The 20,838-nt window shown below is 36.6% G+C and overlaps 1 protein-coding gene across 7 annotated transcripts in view; it reads right to left on the reverse strand.

Moving 5' to 3' along the window:
- The window catches only part of shank3 (SH3 and multiple ankyrin repeat domains 3), a 199,160-nt gene that overhangs the window by 83,397 nt on the left and 94,925 nt on the right, over nt 1-20,838 (reverse strand). For all 7 annotated transcript variants that reach the window (XR_002873416.1, XM_023955918.1, XM_023955921.1 and 4 more), the window contains exons 4-7: nt 10,947-11,055; nt 10,362-10,513; nt 8,952-9,119; nt 2,109-2,225 (exon numbers count right to left, since the gene is read on the reverse strand). Coding sequence is in view for 6 of the 7 variants with exons in the window: in XM_023955918.1 (XP_023811686.1) it covers nt 2,109-2,225; nt 8,952-9,119; nt 10,362-10,513; nt 10,947-11,055 (546 nt within the window). In the remaining variant the exon portion in view is untranslated. The remainder of the gene's footprint in view (nt 1-2,108; nt 2,226-8,951; nt 9,120-10,361; nt 10,514-10,946; nt 11,056-20,838) is intronic.

The following is a 20,838-nucleotide window of genomic DNA, read 5'->3' on the forward strand; positions in this document are numbered from 1 at the left end:
TTACTGTAATATAGGACCATAGTCACCAAAACCTCTAACAGGTTCACTGTCTTTCCTTCACACGAACAGAAAACGACAGAAAGAAAGTCGTTGACTAAATCCCTTAAAAAATCCATAAACATATGAAAAGATATATATATATAGAGAGAGAGAGAGAGAGAGAGAGAGAGAGAGAGAGAGAGAGAGAGAGAGAGAGAGAGAGAGAGAGAGAGAGAGAGAGAGAGAGAGAGAGAGAGAGAGAGAGAGATAGATAGATAGATAGATAGATAGATAGATAGATAGATAGATAGATAGATAGATAGATAGATAGATAGATAGATAGATAAACTTTAATAAGATAACAGATAAAACAATATAAAGAATGTAACTCCAAACTAATTGTTTTGATCAGTTACCTGAAACATTCTAAAAAGTCTTATAAAGTATGCAATTAGTGATTATTCATAAAATCGACATGGACATCAGTCCTGGAAAATTATACCAACATATTAGAAAAAAAACCTAAAAATACAAATTTGAGCTGAACTTTTCTTTAAATATGTCCTCCAATTTCAGAAAAATGCCACAAAAACAAAAATACACATTTCTCCGAAGGGGATGTTTAAAAACAAACAAAGAATGGCCATTTGCACAAGTAGAGAAAAATTACCTTCAAATAGACTTTAAATATGTAGTTGTAGAGTTAGATTAGCTAATTCTTCTCTAAGAGTTCTGTCTGTTACTGGTACTACTGTCCATCCTGGGGGAGGATCCCTCCTTCATGTGGGCACCCATGGGGTTTCTTTGTTTTTAGGGGTTTAGGGGTTTTTCCTTACCGCGAAGGGCAGGGATGCCAGTTTAGTTTAGTCTGTTTAGTTAAAGTTTTAGAATTATCCTATTGCATTCTATGCATTTATGATCCTTTTTGATTGTATGTTTACCTTCCAAGACTGACGAAGCCCACTGAGACAACTGTTTTTGTGAATTTGGGCTCTATAAATAAAATTGAATTGAATTGAAAGAACCTTTGCCTTTTATTCTTACAGCTACACCTTCTGCGTGTGTGTTTATAAAAGGAACATGTGTAAAATGCAGAAATTGAAATGTATCAACTGGAGACAGCAAGACTTAGCTCACTTCTCCTCCCTTAAAATCTACAAATATACTGAAAAGCTTTTAACAAAATAAAGATTTGTGAAAAACAGTGAACTGTTTTTGTTAAAAAGAATAATGAGACAATCTCTCCAGGGCTCTTTTCTCAGTTGGTTTGACTGTCAAGCTAAGCACTGTTTGATTAATTACAAATAACACAAGAGTGGATTCAGAAAAGATGTGAACATTACTCCCTGAACAGCCAACAACAAGACTAGAAGGTGGCTGTGAAAATTCCAGCTCTAATTACTCCCATCAAATCTGTTGGACTTGAAAGCGTGAGCAGAGAAGAATGGACTTAAATTTCCCAAATTCAGACATGCAAATTTAAACACTTAACAGGGAGGATTCAAAGCTGCAGTGCCTATCAAATCTTTTAAAATTGACTGACTTAAGAGCCTGAATACATTTGCAAATGAGAGATTTCAGTTTCAGATTTGAATACATTTGCAAAAGTCTTTTCTCTGACAACATGTTTTCAATTTCCTTTTACGGGTTATCAAGTGTAGATTGACAAGAATAATTTACACTTTGATCTATTTAAACTTTAATCTTCATTACAAAATGAAAAATGCAAAAACCAAAATCCTTCATAGCCTACAAAGGGACTGAACATGTAGAGCAGCCTCATAATTGTTTCTAAAGGCTCCCTGTGAGCATGTTTGTTGTTTGCCATAAAACTTCCATGAATATTTAACACCTGATTAAGGATACCCAACAAGAACCAGACAAAAAATATTCAAGATATTGTAAATTATTTAAAACAGTCACCTCTGTGTGAAATGGTTTCAGCACCGCTGACCCAGAAAATAAACACGTAATGTGACCACCCTTTCACCTGACCTCACACATGTTTTCACCCTTTGTCATCCTTTGATTCTCTGCTAACACTGAATATTTTTAAATATTGTCATGCACTGCAAAAAACAAACAAAAAAAATGCTATAAAGCACTTTTTCTCATTTAATGAACCGTACCTGGTTGTAGAGAGCACACACGTGTAGGGCGGTGTTTCCAGATGCATTCTGGGCACTCATGACAGCTCCATAGAACAGCAGGTGCTCCAAGTGCTGCACATGGCCATATCGACACGCCTAAAAGATAGCAAACATTTATTTACCCTTACTGCTGAAGTAAAATGAACTTTTTAAAAGAGTAATTATCATGCAAAATCAACTTTTTATAGCTTTTTAGTGTATCATAATGCTAATTCCTCACCAAAACAACCCCAAAGAGATATTCGGATTCATTCACGGATTTCTGAGCATTCCTCTAAAAACCTGTCCTCCAAATCCACTAAAACAAGTGGGTTCTCACATTGGGACATAGATAAGTGAGGAACTGCCCTTCCCAGGAAGAGTCTTTACTGCCAGCTCCGCCCCCAGGCTAACACATACACGCAAAATTTTTCCAAATGCTTTAATTTTAAATGCACAATATGCACATCCATCTTTGCAAAAGTTCTGATGTTGTTTGTATTTGTGGGTGAAATGCAGACACTCTGCCGAGACCCTAGCTTGACATCATGCAATAGGCGGCACATACAAGGAGTGAAAGCCGGTGCATCAGAGAATGGATGATCTTACTTCTGGGTAGGAAAATTAGCTGTAAAAATAACTAATATTTCATTTAGAAAATAGGTAGTATACCAAAGTTAATATATTATCATATATATTGACGTCGTTTACTCTGAAAGGCTTAAGTAAAGCATGGTTTAGGCTCTTTAAAATGAAATAACAATAGTGTTGACAGATCAATGCTGGATGTCCTCCAGGGATGCATGTATATCTTTTATAAATCCTACTGACCAAAGATTACCAAAACACTAGAGCAGGGGTCGGGAACCCATGGCTCGCGAGCCATATATGGCTCTTTTGATGGTCACATGTGGCTCGCAGACAAATCTTTAATTATAGTAATTTTTTTTTCATTAGACCAGTCCTTCTCGGGCGCAATGCCAGAGGCGCGCAGTAGTAGCAGTGCTTAGAGAGAGAAATCTGCGCCAGCGCTATCAGTTACTATTATCTATTATTTCACAGAGTTTGTACCAGCTGGAAACCTGTGAATTGCCGTGCCTAAAACTACGCGCTCCCGTCTCTGAGAAAGAGCGCGCAGATGCGGGGACGGGATGTGTGAGGAAGAAAGCAGAGGGTGGGGGTGAGGGGTTGTGGGGACAGGCAGCAGGTGAATCGCGCAGGGATTGTAAAAACGTAAAACCCGCTTCCCGTCACTCACTGCAGCGTGTGAGTGTGTGTCTGGCTCCCCGTCTGCATGTGAGCAGTCTTTGTCACATCTACAGAACATTCAGACCTAAGATCACGTTTAAAGTCTCAACGCCTGAACGAAGCAGAAACTCACCACGTATCAACCAGACTAGACCATCAGCAAAACTACCACGAGAAATACTCATCATTTATTAGCAACAGAATAACAATGTTATTAAAAAGAATCCACAGACTTATTGTACTTTAAAAATGTTAAAATTAAATCAAATGCACACATTCATTTGTATATTTAGTTTTAAACAAATTGTCGCGGACTGAGTTGGGTGGCTGTTGGGCCGCGTTAAAAGTTCTGGAGTTCATTGAACGCGTCAAGCAGAGATCTGATTGGCCCTCAGTTCTGTCGCTCAGCCTGTTGTTAGGTAGTTTGGACCAATGGGGTTCAGCTATGGGCCGAATAAGGGAAAGGGGAGGGCTGCAGCGGGAGCAGGGGAATATAAAGTTGGGAGAAGCGCTCTCGTGTCGGCGGGAGAGATTCAGGAGTTGCTGAATTATTTGTACGGCGTTTGTTGCGGTCTACAGTAATCGGAATAAAGAACTTTAAAAGAGGTTAAGTCTCCGTGCCTCAGTGTGGGGAAGGGACACTACATTATTGTATGGCTCTTTCGAAATTACATTTCAAAATATGTGGCATTTGTGGCTCTCTTGGCCAAAAAGGTTCCCGACCCCTGCACTAGAGCCTTTATTCCATCTTCATTAGCCTGTCTTGGGTAAGCATATGTTACAGTGACCTGCCTCTTTTTTACACTTCAAAGCAAGTCGTCGGTAAAGGTACTCATTCAGCCAGGTCTGTCTTGACGTTGAGTCATAGGACTTGGATGTAAAATCTGACTAGCGGCAAAATGTTTTTAGGATCAGTTGCCATGATTTTAAATAAGTCTAATATCTTAATTAAATGTGAAGATGTACAGTTGTGTTCCGATGAGCTTCTTTCCTGTTTTGCCATTTCTGATAACTTGGAGCTAAAAACGCTTACACTTTCTGCATGTTCTTACTTTCTTCTTGCCCCCTATAACTTTGCAGCTTTGTCGTTGACAAAGAAGCAAACAGCTCTCTCCAGCAATTGTTCTCTCACTCCAGTGTTTTGTCTCAGTAAGAGTGCGTGACAGCAGTGAGACAGCTCATAAATGGTTCTGGAATTGTTGTTGGTTATCTGCTCTTCTGCAGCGCAGCCTGTTTCAGACAATACATACACAAGGAATGCTAACGATGAAAAAGACACAGGAAAGGAGGAAGACAAGGAGAAGGAGCACGAAAGCTTAAAATGGATTACTTTATAATTTCATAGCCAGGACAGGATTTCAAAAAGCGACAACAAAATCCTACAAAAGCACCATCACTCATTCAATTTGAACCTCCACTCACCCTAGTAAATGAAATAATAGATAATAAGATTTTATAAGAATGACCAGTTTTTTTCTTCTCCAACAACTTTTTCATGGTGTTCCCTAAGATTTACACACTTTAGCAAGTATTCCATAAACAGTTGCATAAGGGCTAGAAAAAAAACGTAGTCAACGGTAGCACATTTTAAAATGTTAGGTGCAGCAATAAAGGCAGCTGTCATAGCGAGGACATGAACAGTTTTTTCACTGAAGTATGAGGAATGACACAAAATCTTTTAAAGACTTGTTTGTACAGTATCCATTTCTTTCTGGGTTCCTTTTTCTGAAGAGCTTTGACACTTAAATGTCTTTTAAAAAGAAGCTTTCTACAGAAGCTGACACATTTGTTCAAGTATTGATGAAATGTCAACACACCACATGTTTACACTTAGAAAGGGGGAATTTTTTTTTATTTCTTATAATAAATAGTATGTAGTTATTTGCGACAGTTGTCACCACACTTTCCTGCAGAAGTGCTGCTTTTTAACCCTTTTGCATTGGAGCTTTGGCCCCAGTGTAGACATTCTTTCGACTACCCTAACTTTTCAACCCTTGACGCAATGAACAGAATTCCAATAGATTCTGAAGCGGACAAAAGCATCCTTGCACTTTATGTTTATAAAATGTTACATAACACTACAAAGCCCAAATAAAAAGGGGCTTTTCTCCTTGTCAGAATGAGTGGATTCCCACTCATCATGTAAACGGTCAAAGAGATACATACACCATGTCAAAGAGTTTGTGTTATTTAGGCGTTGCCGGCTTCTCAGGTGTTAAAGGTTTAAAATCTTTCAGCTTTGACCTGCCTCAATGAAGTGCACCACAGGGAGGTCAGTCACCTCCCAATGCTCATTCAATAAAGATAACTTAAAAATGTCACATATTAACAGAGCCCGTGTTTTAATCTTACTTACACACATGGTTTTACTTAAAGTTGACAGTCAGTACTTTAAAGATTAAGACACAGGCTCTGGTAATATGTCAAAAATAAAAAGATTCAAAACCTTCCTACTAACTGCATGCTATTAATAATTCAGTGAAATTGTATTATCTCGTTGATATTTAACGTTTCTTCTGAATGTTTTCTGTCTCTCGGCCTGCAAAATTCATTCCTGGAACTACAACTCACACTTCTGTGGTTTTGTCACGGCCAAAATATAAGCAAGAGAGTTCTGTGACATCAACCTACACTTCGAAAATGGCACAGCAGTGTTTGCAGATAAAGGCGTGCCTTGAAGTTTAATGTAAAATGCCCAAAAGACGATGGCTTTGCTCTGAGATGAAAATGGAACGATATTTCTGTTGCAAGCTTAGATAAGGACCACAACTTGAACCATTGAGTAAAAGGCTTGGTAAGACTCACAGTCTGACAGCAGAAGCATTTACTTATTCATGAACTCTGAAACTCCCATTTTCTAGATATCTGCTAAGCCAAGACACATGTGTTTACGGGACAGGAAAAGAATTTGAAGTGACTTTGGTGTTTCTGCCTTATTTACTCCATGTCACTTAAAAGTGTGCGAAATGTTTGTTTAAATATCACATCTCTATCTATGTGTAAAGACTTGTTTTAGAGGAGGAAGATTGCATGTAACCCCCTCCCCCCACCCTTATCTCTGAATTTGTATTTACTGCTGTTTAATCTCTGCCCAAAGACTGCACTTTAAAACTGCAGAACAAATAAAAGCAAAGCCAATCCAAGCAGTTGTTATTGTTGCAGGAACAAAATATGCATTTTTACTGGATATTTATGTTTGACATTTGAGTTTTTTTCTTTATGATTTCATTCCCGTTAATGTACTTCTTTACAGTAGCCCTGAATGGTAATATACATCAACAAATTACCAACGCAAAAAGATATTTTAGTTCATAACGGAAAAAGCACAAAAAAAAAAAAAAAAACAATAATAAAAAGTATCAAGTATCGTATTTTGTTTCATTTTTTAACATTTTAGTTTACAGAATTTTGTTTTTAAATCTAAAATTAACTACTGTTTTTTTTTTTTGCTTCATTAACTGTTGTTGTGATCTTCGATATGTTTTCGAGTTGAGTGATTTGGTGTGATATGCACTTCAGGGCCACCGTACTTATCTGTCTTTCTAACATTTGTTTTGCGATTTCTCTAGAAATCCAGCCCAGACTTCAGACTTTTAAACATAAAGAAATTCAAGTGATGGGTGCTCTTTCTTTTTGTTTAAAGACACAAAAATAATTTGATAACTTGAAAGGGCTGCTCTATCACTTCAATGACTGAACAGGTCAGCACCATGAAAAACTTCAGACAGGCAAGCGGTTCGGGAAAGTTGACCTCCTCATTATCTGCACCCCTTTCTCTGAAACAAAAACTAAATTGTCTTCACGGATCACATCAGAACACCTGGAAGAATAACAAGGAGTAAAAAAGCTTCTGAAAAGTGCTTTTGGTTCTAACTAGTATGGTTTTATGCAACCTTGTTATAAGAAAATTATATTTTTTTTAGGATTAAAGTACAAAATAAATACTAAATTGTTCTGCTGTATTTTTTTGAACTTTGGTGGTTGTTTTGTCATTAATCATTGTTTTATTTAACCATTGCCCTTTAACTGCAGCATGTTGTTAAAACATAGCCTACAACACGTATATAGAAGTTATCACATATATATGCATGCTTATTTGTGCTTAACATGGCTAATGATTTGGACATTGTTGTGGTCCCTTTGTGTTTTGCTTCAGGTGTTCAACACGGTGGCTGCAAGTCCTTCACCACTTCATTAACACAGGGACGTGATCTGGGCATGAAATGGAATGACTGGTTATGTGTGCAACATCACATCCTCCTCAAGAGTTATGTCCTCTAGCACTTAAAGCATCTAGCTACCATAGAAGTAGACACTGATGACCTGACCACTCATGTCTTATAGTGTTATTACTCTGGTATATGCAGATTTATTGTGCAAAAGTTGCATATGACACATACACACATACTAACAAATCTGCATGTTTTTCTCTTTTAAAATATCACATGTGATCAGTTTGTTATATTGCACTGTAGGTTATGTGTGATATGCCATTTTTTTAACTGTGATTTCTGACATTGGTTTATTTGTTCCTATTTGAGATCAACTAGACCTTTTAGGAATGAGATTCTCAACCAGGTGACACCTTATCATCTGTGCAGCAGCAGGAACATTTGACAAAAGCTAAACGTTGTTGTCTTTTAAATTCTGTAAATAATCCAAGCACTAAAAGACAGGATTAATGGAGTTATAGCTGTAATCCAATTATTATTCTTTTACTTAGATCCGGAAAATATATTTAACAATGATCAACATTTATAAAAGAAAAAAACAACAACAATCTTTTGATTTTAAAGTGTTTCCACATTATCAGTCATAAACCGATTAAAAGAAAAGTATTTTTGGCAACCACAAACTATTTCAACAGCCAAAATCACATTGTTTTTATCTAAACATGTTAGCTAATATGAATTTAAAATACATGAGTTTTGTTAAAATAGGATGGGCCTTAAGTAAAATGATCATATTCACTAATGGGAAATGAGAAAATTCTATTGAGAATAGTGGAATAACGTATAGCGGGACTCACAACAATGGGCCCTTTGAGCCAGAAGCAGCAACCCCTAACTTCTAGATAAGAACAAAAACAACTGGAGCCAAAACAGATACAAATCTAACACTAAATGGCTGTTGTACTAGCAAGAAAAACCCCATAGACAAAACACACATAAGTTTCAAATGTACTTGGGTAGGCTTTATCTTCAATTAAAATAGTACTATAAGGAAGATAATCTACTTTAAATTCAACGTTAAAATTGTACTAAAACCTTTTTAATATTGTTAAGCGGCTTCTTACGTCATCAGTTTCATAATGCTCTTACTAGACACGCCCAACAAATAATAGGATAATTTCACCTGTTTTTTAAAAAAAAAGCGGATTTTTAAGACTTTATTATATTGTGCCAGAAAGGCAACAACCTTTAGGAGCCTCAAAACACTCTGGCAAGTGTAAGAACTCCAAGACTCCTCTTTTTTCCCCATTACTTTTATAGCTCCTTAGTTTTTATTTTTTTATTTTTCATATTTATAAAGAGTAAGACATGGATGGGACAAAATAAAATTCAGGGTGTGCATGTATGTGTGTCCTTACATTACCTGATGAATCTCCTGCCAGCCGTTCTCGTCCACACAGCCGACTTGTGCGTGATCGTGCAGTAACAGTTCACAGCAATAAGGGTCTCCTCCGACCATAGAGCAGTGGTAGAGAGGAGTCAGCCCCCTGCTGTCTTTATAATCAGGTGATGCACCCAAATCCAGGAGGGTCTACAAGACAGAGATGCAGTATGAGAGTCTTTAGTTGTCTGCCTTAATTGAACTTTTATCCTCCAATTTCTAAAGGCCCATTAAAAAAGACAACTAAGTAGTGATGAAAATGATGGTAATACAGACAAGATAAACACATTTGGATTTTTTAAACTCACAGCCACAATGGCAGAAGTAATTATATGGTCCTGTGACATTAAATGGTCCTGTGACATTAAATGTTGCAATAATAGCACTGACAGAATTGAATGGAAATCAATTCAACTTCGAACAGGTCTGACTCATCAGCAAAAGAAAAACTGGATGATTCATACAACCCCTTTACCAAAGGGTACTCCGGCCCATTCAATCAGGCCATGGTGAGCCTCACATTTTGAAAATTTGGTCAAGCACCCTCTGCACTTCATGCCTAAGCACCTCCTGTAACAGTTCAGCTGACACCATGATTCATTTCTGTTTCCAACAGGAAAGTCCAAAAGAAGCTGATTTAGCAGAAAGAAAATACAACAGCGAATCAGCTAAAGTTTAGTTTGGAAATATTTTAAAAAGCCAAAAAGACGGAGGCAAGTAAATGATTTTCACTTTAACTTAGCAGACAATAGGAACCCATTTTTTCCTCCAACTCAATTTCATTGAACAGTATAGTTATAGTTCCATTTTGCATTTGGGCCTCCAGCTTTGCACAGACTGCAGCTTTGTAGAAAAGAAAAAGATTCATCCTTAAAGAATTAAGTGCTGCTTGATTGTACTTTTCTGCAATAATCCTGTTTTCACAGGTGTGTGTTTCTTTTTTCAGGAGCAATGACCTTACCTTTTTTTTTATAAAGCTTGCCACCTTGCTTTAGATTATAGAATTGCCCCATGTTATAAGAAAATAAGTCAATCTTTTATAGTCTCTCTTGGTTGAAAATTGTTTTTAAACATTGTTTCAATTTATTTTTCCATTTGCTTGAAATTAATATATATTCTGGTTTCTCTGGTTTATCTTTATTTATGTATTTATTTTCCACTGGTGTTTGTCTTTGCGTATTTTATTGTGTGGGGCTCATTTAATGTATCTTATTGTATTTTATTGCATTTGATTTTGTTTTTATGTACAGCACCTTGAGCTGTCTTTGCTGTCATGAAAGGTGCTATATAAATAAAATTAATTTGAATTTGAATTTATATGTATATTTATATATTTTTTAAACAGTCTAAATTGTTTGTGGGGTAGTAGAAGTAGTGGTGCATTGTACGCACAATAAGAGCTGTGTGGTTCTTGCTGCGCACGGCCTTGTGCAGGGCTGTGATCCCATCCTTTGTTCTGAAGTCCAGATGTGCCCCTCCATTTTTTAGCACTTTGATGAGGTCTGCACATCCCTCCAGCTGAGCTGATAGCGTTAGTGGACACTCTGCAAAATCCAAAGATGAATTAGCAAATTGCAAACTTTCCGTGACATTAATTACCATTGTTATCATTAGATTTAACATATAAAAACTCTTGATATTCGATTATACACCAGATATTGCAGATAAAAACTGAAGGTTTCAATTTGACTAACTCTATTTTTGAAACCTGCTCAGTCACAGATGACATGTGGCTGCTTCCTGCTGATTTGACTGAAATCGTCTTTTAACTCACTGCTGTTAACAGGTCACCCAGCAGGAAATTTCCTACTGTAGTCAAACATCAGAAGATAAGTGGCTCCAGCTTTAACCAACAAGCTGAAAACTCCTTCCACAAATTTTAAATAATTGTTTTTTTTTTTTAATCCGTCACAAAAAAAACAAAAGACAAGTTAGAAAAGAGAGCCAACAACCAGAGACAGCTTGGTGTTTTCTCACCTCCTGTGTCTGGATCATGGAAGTTTGGATCCAGGCCTTTATCCAGGAACCTTGAGACTTTTTCAATGTTCCTCTGCTGCACATATTCCATAAACTTTTTCAGGTTTGCCTAATGGAAGGAGACAAGGAAAGAAAAGGGAAAAGGAGGAAGATGAGGAAGAGGCACATGTGAACGGATGATGTCAGACTCATGTCGATGGAGATGTTTAATAATGCACCTCCGAGATGAAAGCTACAGTTGGAGCTCTCTCCTTCTGTGTTTAAAACTTTTATTTCTCGCAGGAAAATCAAATGGACCAGAAAATATGTAAACTATTACAGCACAGTCCACAAAAGCTAAAGGGGTAAACCTTTCCAAAAGAAATTAAGGGTTGTTTGCCTTGGACATTGCAACAAAATACTTTTGTCAGTTTCATATTTTGCTTTTGGATGTATTTTGCCACAAATTTTCGGTATGGGAAAACAACACAGTCCAGGGTCTATCGTACATTATTAAACGCTGTTTCATAACACAAGCACAAACTGAGCCTGCAAATCTACTATATTTATTTATTTAACCATTCTTTTTTAACATTAAACAATCAATCAGGTCAACTAAAACAGGTATGAGTCTAGAGTAAAACATAAATACTTTTTTTTTTAATTACCCGGCTTCTATAATGCAGCAAAAAATCTTTCTAAATCATGGTGTTTTCATATTAAAAAGGAAGATATTAAAAAAATAATTTACTGCATTTTTTGTACAAAAAAAAGAGACACTTAAAAGTGCCAACGAAAACATAAATTGGTAATACTGCAGCTTTATGTCTGACTTCCACCTTTAATTGTAATGATGCAATAATCCAAAAAAAGACTCACATAGAACTTTCATTACTTTTTCAGCTTCTCAAGGACTCTCAACCTCAAGCATTACATAAGACTTTCATGTGCAGTATCTGAAAAGGCTCCTCACACACAAGCACAGCTTCTGATTTGCATAGGTTTAAGGCATGTAATGTGACAAATTTACAGTCGCTTCCCCTCTGCCCCTAAAATCATCTGCATGCACCTGCAACACAGGAAACACAAGAAAGCCGCTCACCATGTGTGGAATCATAAACAGGCTCGTTCCTGTTCCAAAAAAGTCTGACTGGCCAACATCTTCTGGTTTTACATCACACCCCACCTTCCGCTCCCAACAAATTCATCTGAAGCTTATCTGTCCGAGTTCACGTCTTCTTCAAGCACACTCGGGAGAGATGATGAGGGGACCTGCAGAGTGCTGCGCTCACCATCTCCGAATCGAACTGAATGAGTGAAATTCACTTTCCCTTTTTACAGCTGGGCTTTCAGGCAGTTGTTATGGTGATGAAAAGCAAAGACAGCCTTGTGAGCCAATGAACACAAGAGTGGGATGAGCATTGTGGATTTGGTTGTGAGCATGTGTGTCTGTGTGAGAAGGAGAGCGTTTGTGTACTGTATAATACTGCAAACAATATTCCACAAAAAAAGGGGGGAAATAAATCAATCAGCATGATTTTCCAGCGATCAGCTAGACTTGATGTGGGTTTTACGGGCGGCCGTGGTGCAGCGGTAGGGCGGTCAACCTCTGATCCTAAGGTTGCAGGTTCGATTCCGGCCTTGCACGCCGATGTGTCGAAGTGTTCTTGGGCAAGACCCTGAACCCCACCTTGCCTCTGGTGGGAGGTTGGCGCCAGTTTTTGGCAGCGGAGCCGCCATCAGTGTGTGAATGTGTGTGTGCATGGGTGAATGGGACTGTGACTGTAAAGCGCTTTGGGCCTTCGTAAGAAGGTATAAAGCGCTATATAAGTATACGCCATTTACCATTTTATTGCCTGTTAGGCAAAAACCTTACAAACAACCTCTAAAAAACATACATTTTTTGGAGGAAGTTTATGCTTTATCTTTATCTTTCCTGATCTGTGAATGTCTGAAACAGAAGCAGAGAAATTCTAACAGAAATTAATTATAACTTGCAGACATTCTGGCAAAAAGATGTTTATCTAATGATCAAAGAGAATGAGGATCTTCAATCAACTGAATTTAAAAGGGAAAACACTCATCTGTGCTTGTAAAGACAGGATACAATTAATGTAAGGTCCAACTAAAGTTTAAATGATTAAGAACAAAGAAGTTCATGTTGAAGTTCATCTTCAGCAATGAGGTGTTGGCTTCACTACAAACTTGCTGACTTGTGATAAGTTAAAGTGGTAAAATCTTTAGCATCTGAAGCCCTCCTCGTCTGATGATCCATGTTGCCACTACTATTTTTAATTTTTGATGAAACTAACAAAAAAAGACAATTTAATTAATCTGTGAAGGAAAACTGGATATTACTTTTACAACTGTCTCATTAAAATGCACAATTGAAAAGAGAAACATCTAAATGGTAAAATGGTAAATGGCGTATACTTATATAGCGCTTTCTACCCTCTTTCGAAGGCCAAAAGTGCTTTATAGTCACACTCACAGTCCCGTTCACCCATGCACACACACATTCACACACTGGTGGCGGCTCCCCTGCCAAAATCTGGCACCAACCTCCTACCAGAGGCAAGGTGGGGTTCAGTGTCACTTCGACACGTGGGCATGCAAGGCGGGAATGGAACCTGTAATATCACGATCATGGGTCAACCGCCCTTCCACTGCACACGGCTTTGCAAAAAACAAAGCAACAACAGAGCTGGACATCCAGTCAGTTGCCAAACTAATATGGCCAAACTAATAGGGCGTTGATGCTGAAAAAGAGACTTGGCTTCTCTGCCTATTTCTTCTCTCTGAGACTGTCCGGGGTCGAGTGGTGTATGGGGCACGGACAGCTCTCCAATGAAGCCACTTCATTAGCAGCTTGGCTTTTGCTTCCCCGCTAAAGTGACGTACCAGCTGGGTCGTTACAATATGTAATATAGCCACAATAAATAAAAAAATTAAAAAAAATCAAAATAAAAGTCTTAAATGATTAACCAAATTAAACATATTCAAGGCAACTTATTTCTAGATTCTTGAACGTCTACTGCTTGCTACAAATCGTTTGACACTAAGACCACTTCAGCTAAAAAAAAAGATTTCAAGGATTCTTTATGAACTCGTAAAATCCAAGGATAGATCTCTATATCTCTATTAAATCCTATACCCAAATTCTTTGTACTGAATATGTTGAACAATAACATAAGACTGACTTTCCTTTTGTAAAATTACAGTTCAATAATGTCTGTGACATAGAAGGAAAAACATGGCAGATTGCGAGCACCATCAATCCTGGAGGTAGATGAATAGCATCTTGGTTTAAAAAAGCAATTGCATGGAAAAATGCTTGATAAAAGCACTACATTTAAAGCATGGGGGAAACATCTTCAACATCTGACAGCATTTAAATGAAAAACACCCAAAAAAATGAAGACGAGAACATGTTTGAGAGTGATATTTCAGTACTAGACTCACACTTCAGTGAATCGTCACTTGCAGCTGCCTGGACTATAACTGAAATGCCACACTATTGATGGTGAATGAACAGTGTAACAATGTAACTGCCTTGATGTTAATTTTCAATATGAGGATCAATCATTTTAATAATGGACACAGTTAGAGTTCCATTTGGCTTTGCAGTAGTTTGTAAAACTATTTTAGAATCAACCAAAACTGTTTTCAAATTTAAATAATACCACACTAAAAGGGCATATGCAGTATTTGTATGGGAAACCCCACAGAGCCTCATGAATCCAAACCAACAGATGCAGCAAAGTGGATGTGAAGTTCAGCTCCAGTCATCATGTTAACCTTACCAGCATGTGTCCCCCCCTACCAGATGACTACTCCTACTTCTTCTGTAAAACGATCAGCACAACCTGATTGAAAAACGTTAAAAATAAGAAATAAATCAACGTCTGAAAGAGCCACATTTCATAAATCCTGATATTCTGATTGCAGAAACTGAGTTAGAACTTCAAATCCGATTAGGAGCCTGTGCAATCCTGCTTTAGAAGACTTCACAAAACTTTATTCAGTACAAATCACTCTATAAACACTGCAACCTATTTCTATATCACTGCAAGTGTTTCGGTAAAAACAGAAAAAAGAAGACATTTATTTATGTTATAATAATCAAGTTGAATTTAAAGCTTTCAGTCTAACAAGAACATTAATTTCACCAGCCATTAAACATGCTAAATATCACAGGAGGACAGTCCTTTATACAAGATGCCCTTTGTTGGAAAATGGCTGACAAAACATGTCGCTCAGGATCATTCAGAGTGCTTCACCTCTATTTCACCTTGAGCTGAATGCTTTTTTTTTAAGTAAATGAGTTTCTGGGTCTGCAGCTACAAAAGGAAAATCCCCTGAATTACTAATAACACACAAAATGGGATTTTCAGATACAGACTCAAGTAAAGTATGGAACATTTGTTTAGATCACAGTTCACAGGATGTATTATAATTGTGTGAACAGCCCTAAAAGCTGCAGTTTTGTGTTTTTTAAACTTTGATCATCATTAAACAAAGGGATAAAACGTTTATCTACATCAAGGACGATATTGAGGTTTTATGCGAAAGTGAGGAGAACAAAAGAAGGCAAATAAAAATAGAAAAATCTGAGTGGCTCAGCAGCCTCGTGACCCCGAAAGGGACACATGGCTTTAAAAGATGAATGAATAAAAAATTTGGAAAACAACCTAATTTAATTTGGGAGCAAGAAAGGGGAGGACACAATACATTTTCAAGCGTTTACCTAAATCACCTATATGGCTGAAAAGATCACTAAAGGCTTTTTGCTTGTTTACCTGTTGTTGTTGTTTTGTTTTTATCGTTTTCTACAGTAATCTGACAAGCATAAACATTTAAGTATTCTGAAGAATCTTGTTTAATAAGTGAAACATGTGAACTTTGATTGGAAAAAAACAAACATAAAAACATAGAAAAACTCAATAAAAGCAACATATTCCTTATGCAAAAATTAAAAAAAATACGTAATTTTCTACACATACTAATGTTAGTAAACTATTTTCTATTTCTCACCTTGTATGAACTTAAAAAAATATTCTAATGCTAATGTCACAAATATATGAACAAAGATGGACAATTTGCACAATCACTTCTTACACGTGCAGATTCAGGAAATGCCATGTTGTATACTCTGATGCTAAACAATAGTGCTTCCTTAAAAAAAAAATTCTTAAAATGTTTTAAGTAATTTTATTTACAAACACCTAATTGTTTGCAGAAAAAAATTCTAATAAATAATAAACCTATTCTTTATTTTTAGCCAAATAGATCTGAGCAACAATGCTAATGTTGTACTATCAAAAAGATATAGCATCAGCTGTGTCAATACTGAAGCTGGGTTTGGAAATGCAAGTGACTGCTTTCAAGTCATTTTCTACTAACGAGTTCCCCTACAGTTCAGCTTAAAGCACTAGTTATGTGAAATAACTTTTCCTAACCAAGAAAATCAATCAAAAAGTATGAGTTGAGGCATAAATTGAAATGAAAATAATTAGGTATTTTGGTAGTGATGGTTATTTCTGGTCATATGAACTCTTTGGGTCCAACAGTGTTTGATTAACAGAAATAACAGCATTCTAGTTACTGAAAAGTTTAAATCTTTTTTCCGGTTTTCAGCTCCAACAGGTTTTACTTCAAGCAACCTCACTTTTAAATGAAAACATTTACAATTTTTTTAACAAACTGTAAATGATATCTGCTGAGTTAATGTTATTAATATAATTATTATTATTACATTATTCAGCTGCAGGCAGCATGACCTGGTTCATCCGTTATAGCAATTACTGACTTATTTCTCGACCAAAAATACAGTGACAGCCATTGCGTTTATAAGGCTGTATCTTCCCAAGAGTCACGCATTTGCTTGGGAAACATTTACTTTTTCAGTGTTTTATTTTTGTGAAATTTATCATCACCTACAAATAATATCACTGTAAAATGAGCTGCTGAAAATGGAGATCCTCCCCTAAAGTCCGCTCAGTATTCTTATGAACAGCAAGAGAATGTTCTGGGAAACATTTTACATAAACAAATGTGGTATCGAGCAAATATTTATAGATTTGCTCTAATATTAAATGCATGTGTGTAAGACATTATCACTCCCCCTCTGTTTGCAGGCTGCAGAGCCCCCAGCCTCTCACAGCTGACCTACACTATCGTTTGCTGTGGATGAACAGTAATTGCAATGCTCGCCAACAAGCTGTCTATTCGGGAGGATCACATGCTGTACTAATGTGAGCTGGCCCATAAAATACACACATGCTTTAAACCATCACAGCTGTTTAGGCGGTCTACACAGAGGCAGCGGTGGGTCATTTATGGGGGCGCACTGTCAGCTTTCAGGATAATGGAAGCAAAATCTAAACAGGGCAGCAAAGAAAACGTTTCATGAGCAGCCACACTAAAAGAAAGTTCCAGCTTTTTGTTTACACTTTTCAGTGACATTTTGTGACACAAACAGTCAAAACATGGGGGGCACAATCATATTATAATTCATTTTTTGTTAATCATTCATGAATGATGAATATTATAATAAGATTTAAAAATGTTAAAAACAAGCAAATATCCATGGGACTTTTTTATTTTATTTTATAGCTGGAACCCTGATTTTATTCCTTAAAAAATAAAAGTGCAAATGTCTATAAATCACATGTATCAACAAATATATCTTTTGGAAATCCAAAATTTTAGAGGTGATTTAAGCAGTAATTTTTTATTTTGAAAGAATTTTATAATTTTGTTATTTCATTTATTTTCAAAACAAAGTTTTTTCTTGTTTGTGTTTTTTTTCTTGATGAATAAAATTACCGTAGAAAATCCCAATTTAAATTCTTTATCTTGCGGCAGCAGCTTGCTGATAATATGGTTTTCTTTTGTGTCTAACGTAAAAGCAAATGTTAGAATTCCCAATTTAACCTGGATGTCTATTCATCTTCTTACAAATGAATTTCTGAATGACCAACTTCCATCTTACTTTAAATATCCTAAAGCTTCCTATTTCCCCAAAAGGCCACTTTTCTCTCAGACTGTAAGATTACTCATTGTCCCTCCAGCTTTCAAAAGCAGAATAGGACACAGACTCCTTTCTTTTGAGCAGATGCCTGCTTTGCTTTTGAGGGTCAGACAGTCACCCACTCAGTCTTCAGAGGCCCTTAATGCCCTACAAGATTCATTTTGACAAGGCAGTAAGAATAACGACTAAGTTCCTCCATTACATTTTATCTTTATGAAATTATCAAGCAAATATCTAACAGGAGGTCCTCACAAAATGTCACATCTACTAAACCTAATCACAGTAACATAATGTTGGATGGTAATTTTCTATTACTATAAGCAATTGCAGAGATGAAAAAAAACAACAAATGAATATAAACAATGTTAGATCCATGTCTGATAATGCCACTTATCACACACGAAAATCTATTTTCAGGCTCCACTTTGAGTTTTTCACCAATCACATAATGGTTATGGCTGGAAAGTATTTCAAACATTTTTTGCCCAGTTGATTGTGAGACCTCCAAAGTCATTATTTTTGTCGGAGCCTTGGGGTAAATGTGTTTCTCCTCCCTGTTGTTGGGGGCTGCAAACCGACCTTAAAGCTGCACTTAAACTTTACCTTTTTAATGAAATGTATAGTTCAGGCTGGCCTGGGTGACCCAGAGCCTCTCAGGTTTAGACTGCTGTGGTTGTCCCATACAGACATCAGCTCTCACTGTTCAGCTTGCCTCTGCTCTCTCTACTCACCAGGTTGTAATTTTTAGAGTCACTAAATAGCTTCTCTTCGTCTTTCTTGAAGCAGAGGTATTTTTCGTGTTTGTCCTTTCCAACCTCAGCTGGTGGAGGCAGATGGCCTCTTGTCCTGAGACTGAATAAGAAGGATGTTTTTCTCTTTAAGGGATTTTGTGATTTTGTTCCTCTCCAGTGCATGCACAGATATTGGGTTAAAAAATATGGCTTTTTAACTAGAGTACTTTTAAAAAGCAATTTGCTCTGAATTGAAATGGATTGGGTTATACCAGTTGGAGATGATGTGATTTATTCATCTTCTTGGGTTTCTCCACATGATGCCTTAAGAAGGCATTTGTCATAAACTGCTGTAATTCAAATAAACTGAACTTGCATAGAAATGTTAGCCCCGTCAGGTTGTCTAACCACATTTTTAAAAAGTCTTTAATGCTTCCATTTGTTTCAAGAACCTTTTACTACAGTGTCAAGGTGCTACAGTACTTGCTAACATTAATTCAAACAAAATCACCGTCTGTCAACTCATAATAAACTGTCACATCAGCATGCACATTATAAAAAGGCAGCTATGGTCTATACACTTCTGCAAACAGTCAGTTATGTAAAGCTGGAAGGCAAAAAAGCAGGCCTTGACCTCTGTCAAACAGTTCCCGCTGCAGTTGAGCATAAAAATCATTCACTCTAGCTGTGTGAAAAATTATTTCTAAATGACTACAGACACAGGTTTAAATCAATATTTCATATCTCCACTAATTAACCAATCTGCACATCAGAAAGGAAAAAATACTACTTCATTATCGGAAAAACCATGTTCACTCTTGCACTTTTTTCTTTGCTTCTTCTATACAGATACATCTAAAACAATCAGATTCATTAAATAAGTCAATTCAAAAGTAGATTCTAATCTGTTCTTTTTTTTCTATTTATAAACCACTTGGGGTTTTAAGCAATGTGGATTCTCTGCTTTTCCACTCTTCCTCCAGACTCTGGGGTCGCGGTTTTTGTTAATCAAATACAACATTTCCAGTTGATTTGAGCAACAGTCCAGTTTTTCGTTCTCGTTAGCTGCCTTTGTCTCTGGTTCTTGAGTGGCGTTCTGTGTTGGGGTTCTTGAAGCACTGACTCCTCACCTTGTGATGTTCAGCTCAATTCTAAAATTGATTTCACTTTAACAACCGTACGTTTGCCATCTTTATGAAGTGTGCTGATGACTGTCTTCTGGACATCTGTCAAAGCAGCAGTCCTCTACTTTTCAAAGTTGTGCTCCTTAAGGCTGTGAGAGCATTTAAAGGCTCAAGAAATCTTTATAGATTGTTTAAGTTAATTAGCTGTTCTGTATGTAGCACCATGGGTCTCCAACAATGCATTTTTTCCCGCAATATTCACATTTTCTAAGATACTGAATATTGGGTTGCCCTGTGTAAGGCTAAACCTGTTCAGGTTCTTAGTTTATGAATTATATATACATTTCAAGTATCATTGTTTTAATTGATTAACAAAAAATATTACACTTTTTCACAATGTTTTAAGTTTTTGAGCTTCAAGTACTTGAATTTATTACAAATACAAATTGTTTACCATCTGGTGAAATACATAGAAAAGAGGAGAGAGCAGTGTTCTGTCAGCATCGACTGGAGATAAAATCTAAAATGTTCCTCAAGTCATTCGTCAACCTGTAGACAAACACTGGAGAGAATAAACTGAAAAAGGGGCTGAGAAATGGAAACATTTATTTGACTTAAGTTCATTCTGAAGGGTCTTTTTTGAACCTCTCTTTTGTTGTTGCTTTTACAAACAGTGTGAAATAAACTGTGTAAAAGATAATTTAGTACATTATCTGAGGGGTTTAGGCTTTGTTTTCTTCATAATGACATCAATGTATTACAAATGTGAATTAAAAATATGAAGAAATTTGAAGACTGCAACACTTTAAGTTTAACCATGGCAGGTTACTGCAATAATGTGTATTTTTATAGAGATAAGTGAATCACTTTTTTCATATTATTTCAGGATATAATTTAGCAGTTAAAGTATGCACTGTTCCCTATGTTTTTTTTTTTTTTTTGTTGCATGTGGAGGTCGGTATCACAGTGCGTGTTTGCATGTGGTGGTCTGTTGATCCATAGGGAGTATACCCTGCAGTCACGAT

Source organism: Oryzias latipes, chromosome 6 (assembly GCF_002234675.1).
Source record: "Oryzias latipes chromosome 6, ASM223467v1".
NCBI classification, from domain to species: Eukaryota; Metazoa; Chordata; class Actinopteri; order Beloniformes; family Adrianichthyidae; genus Oryzias; species Oryzias latipes.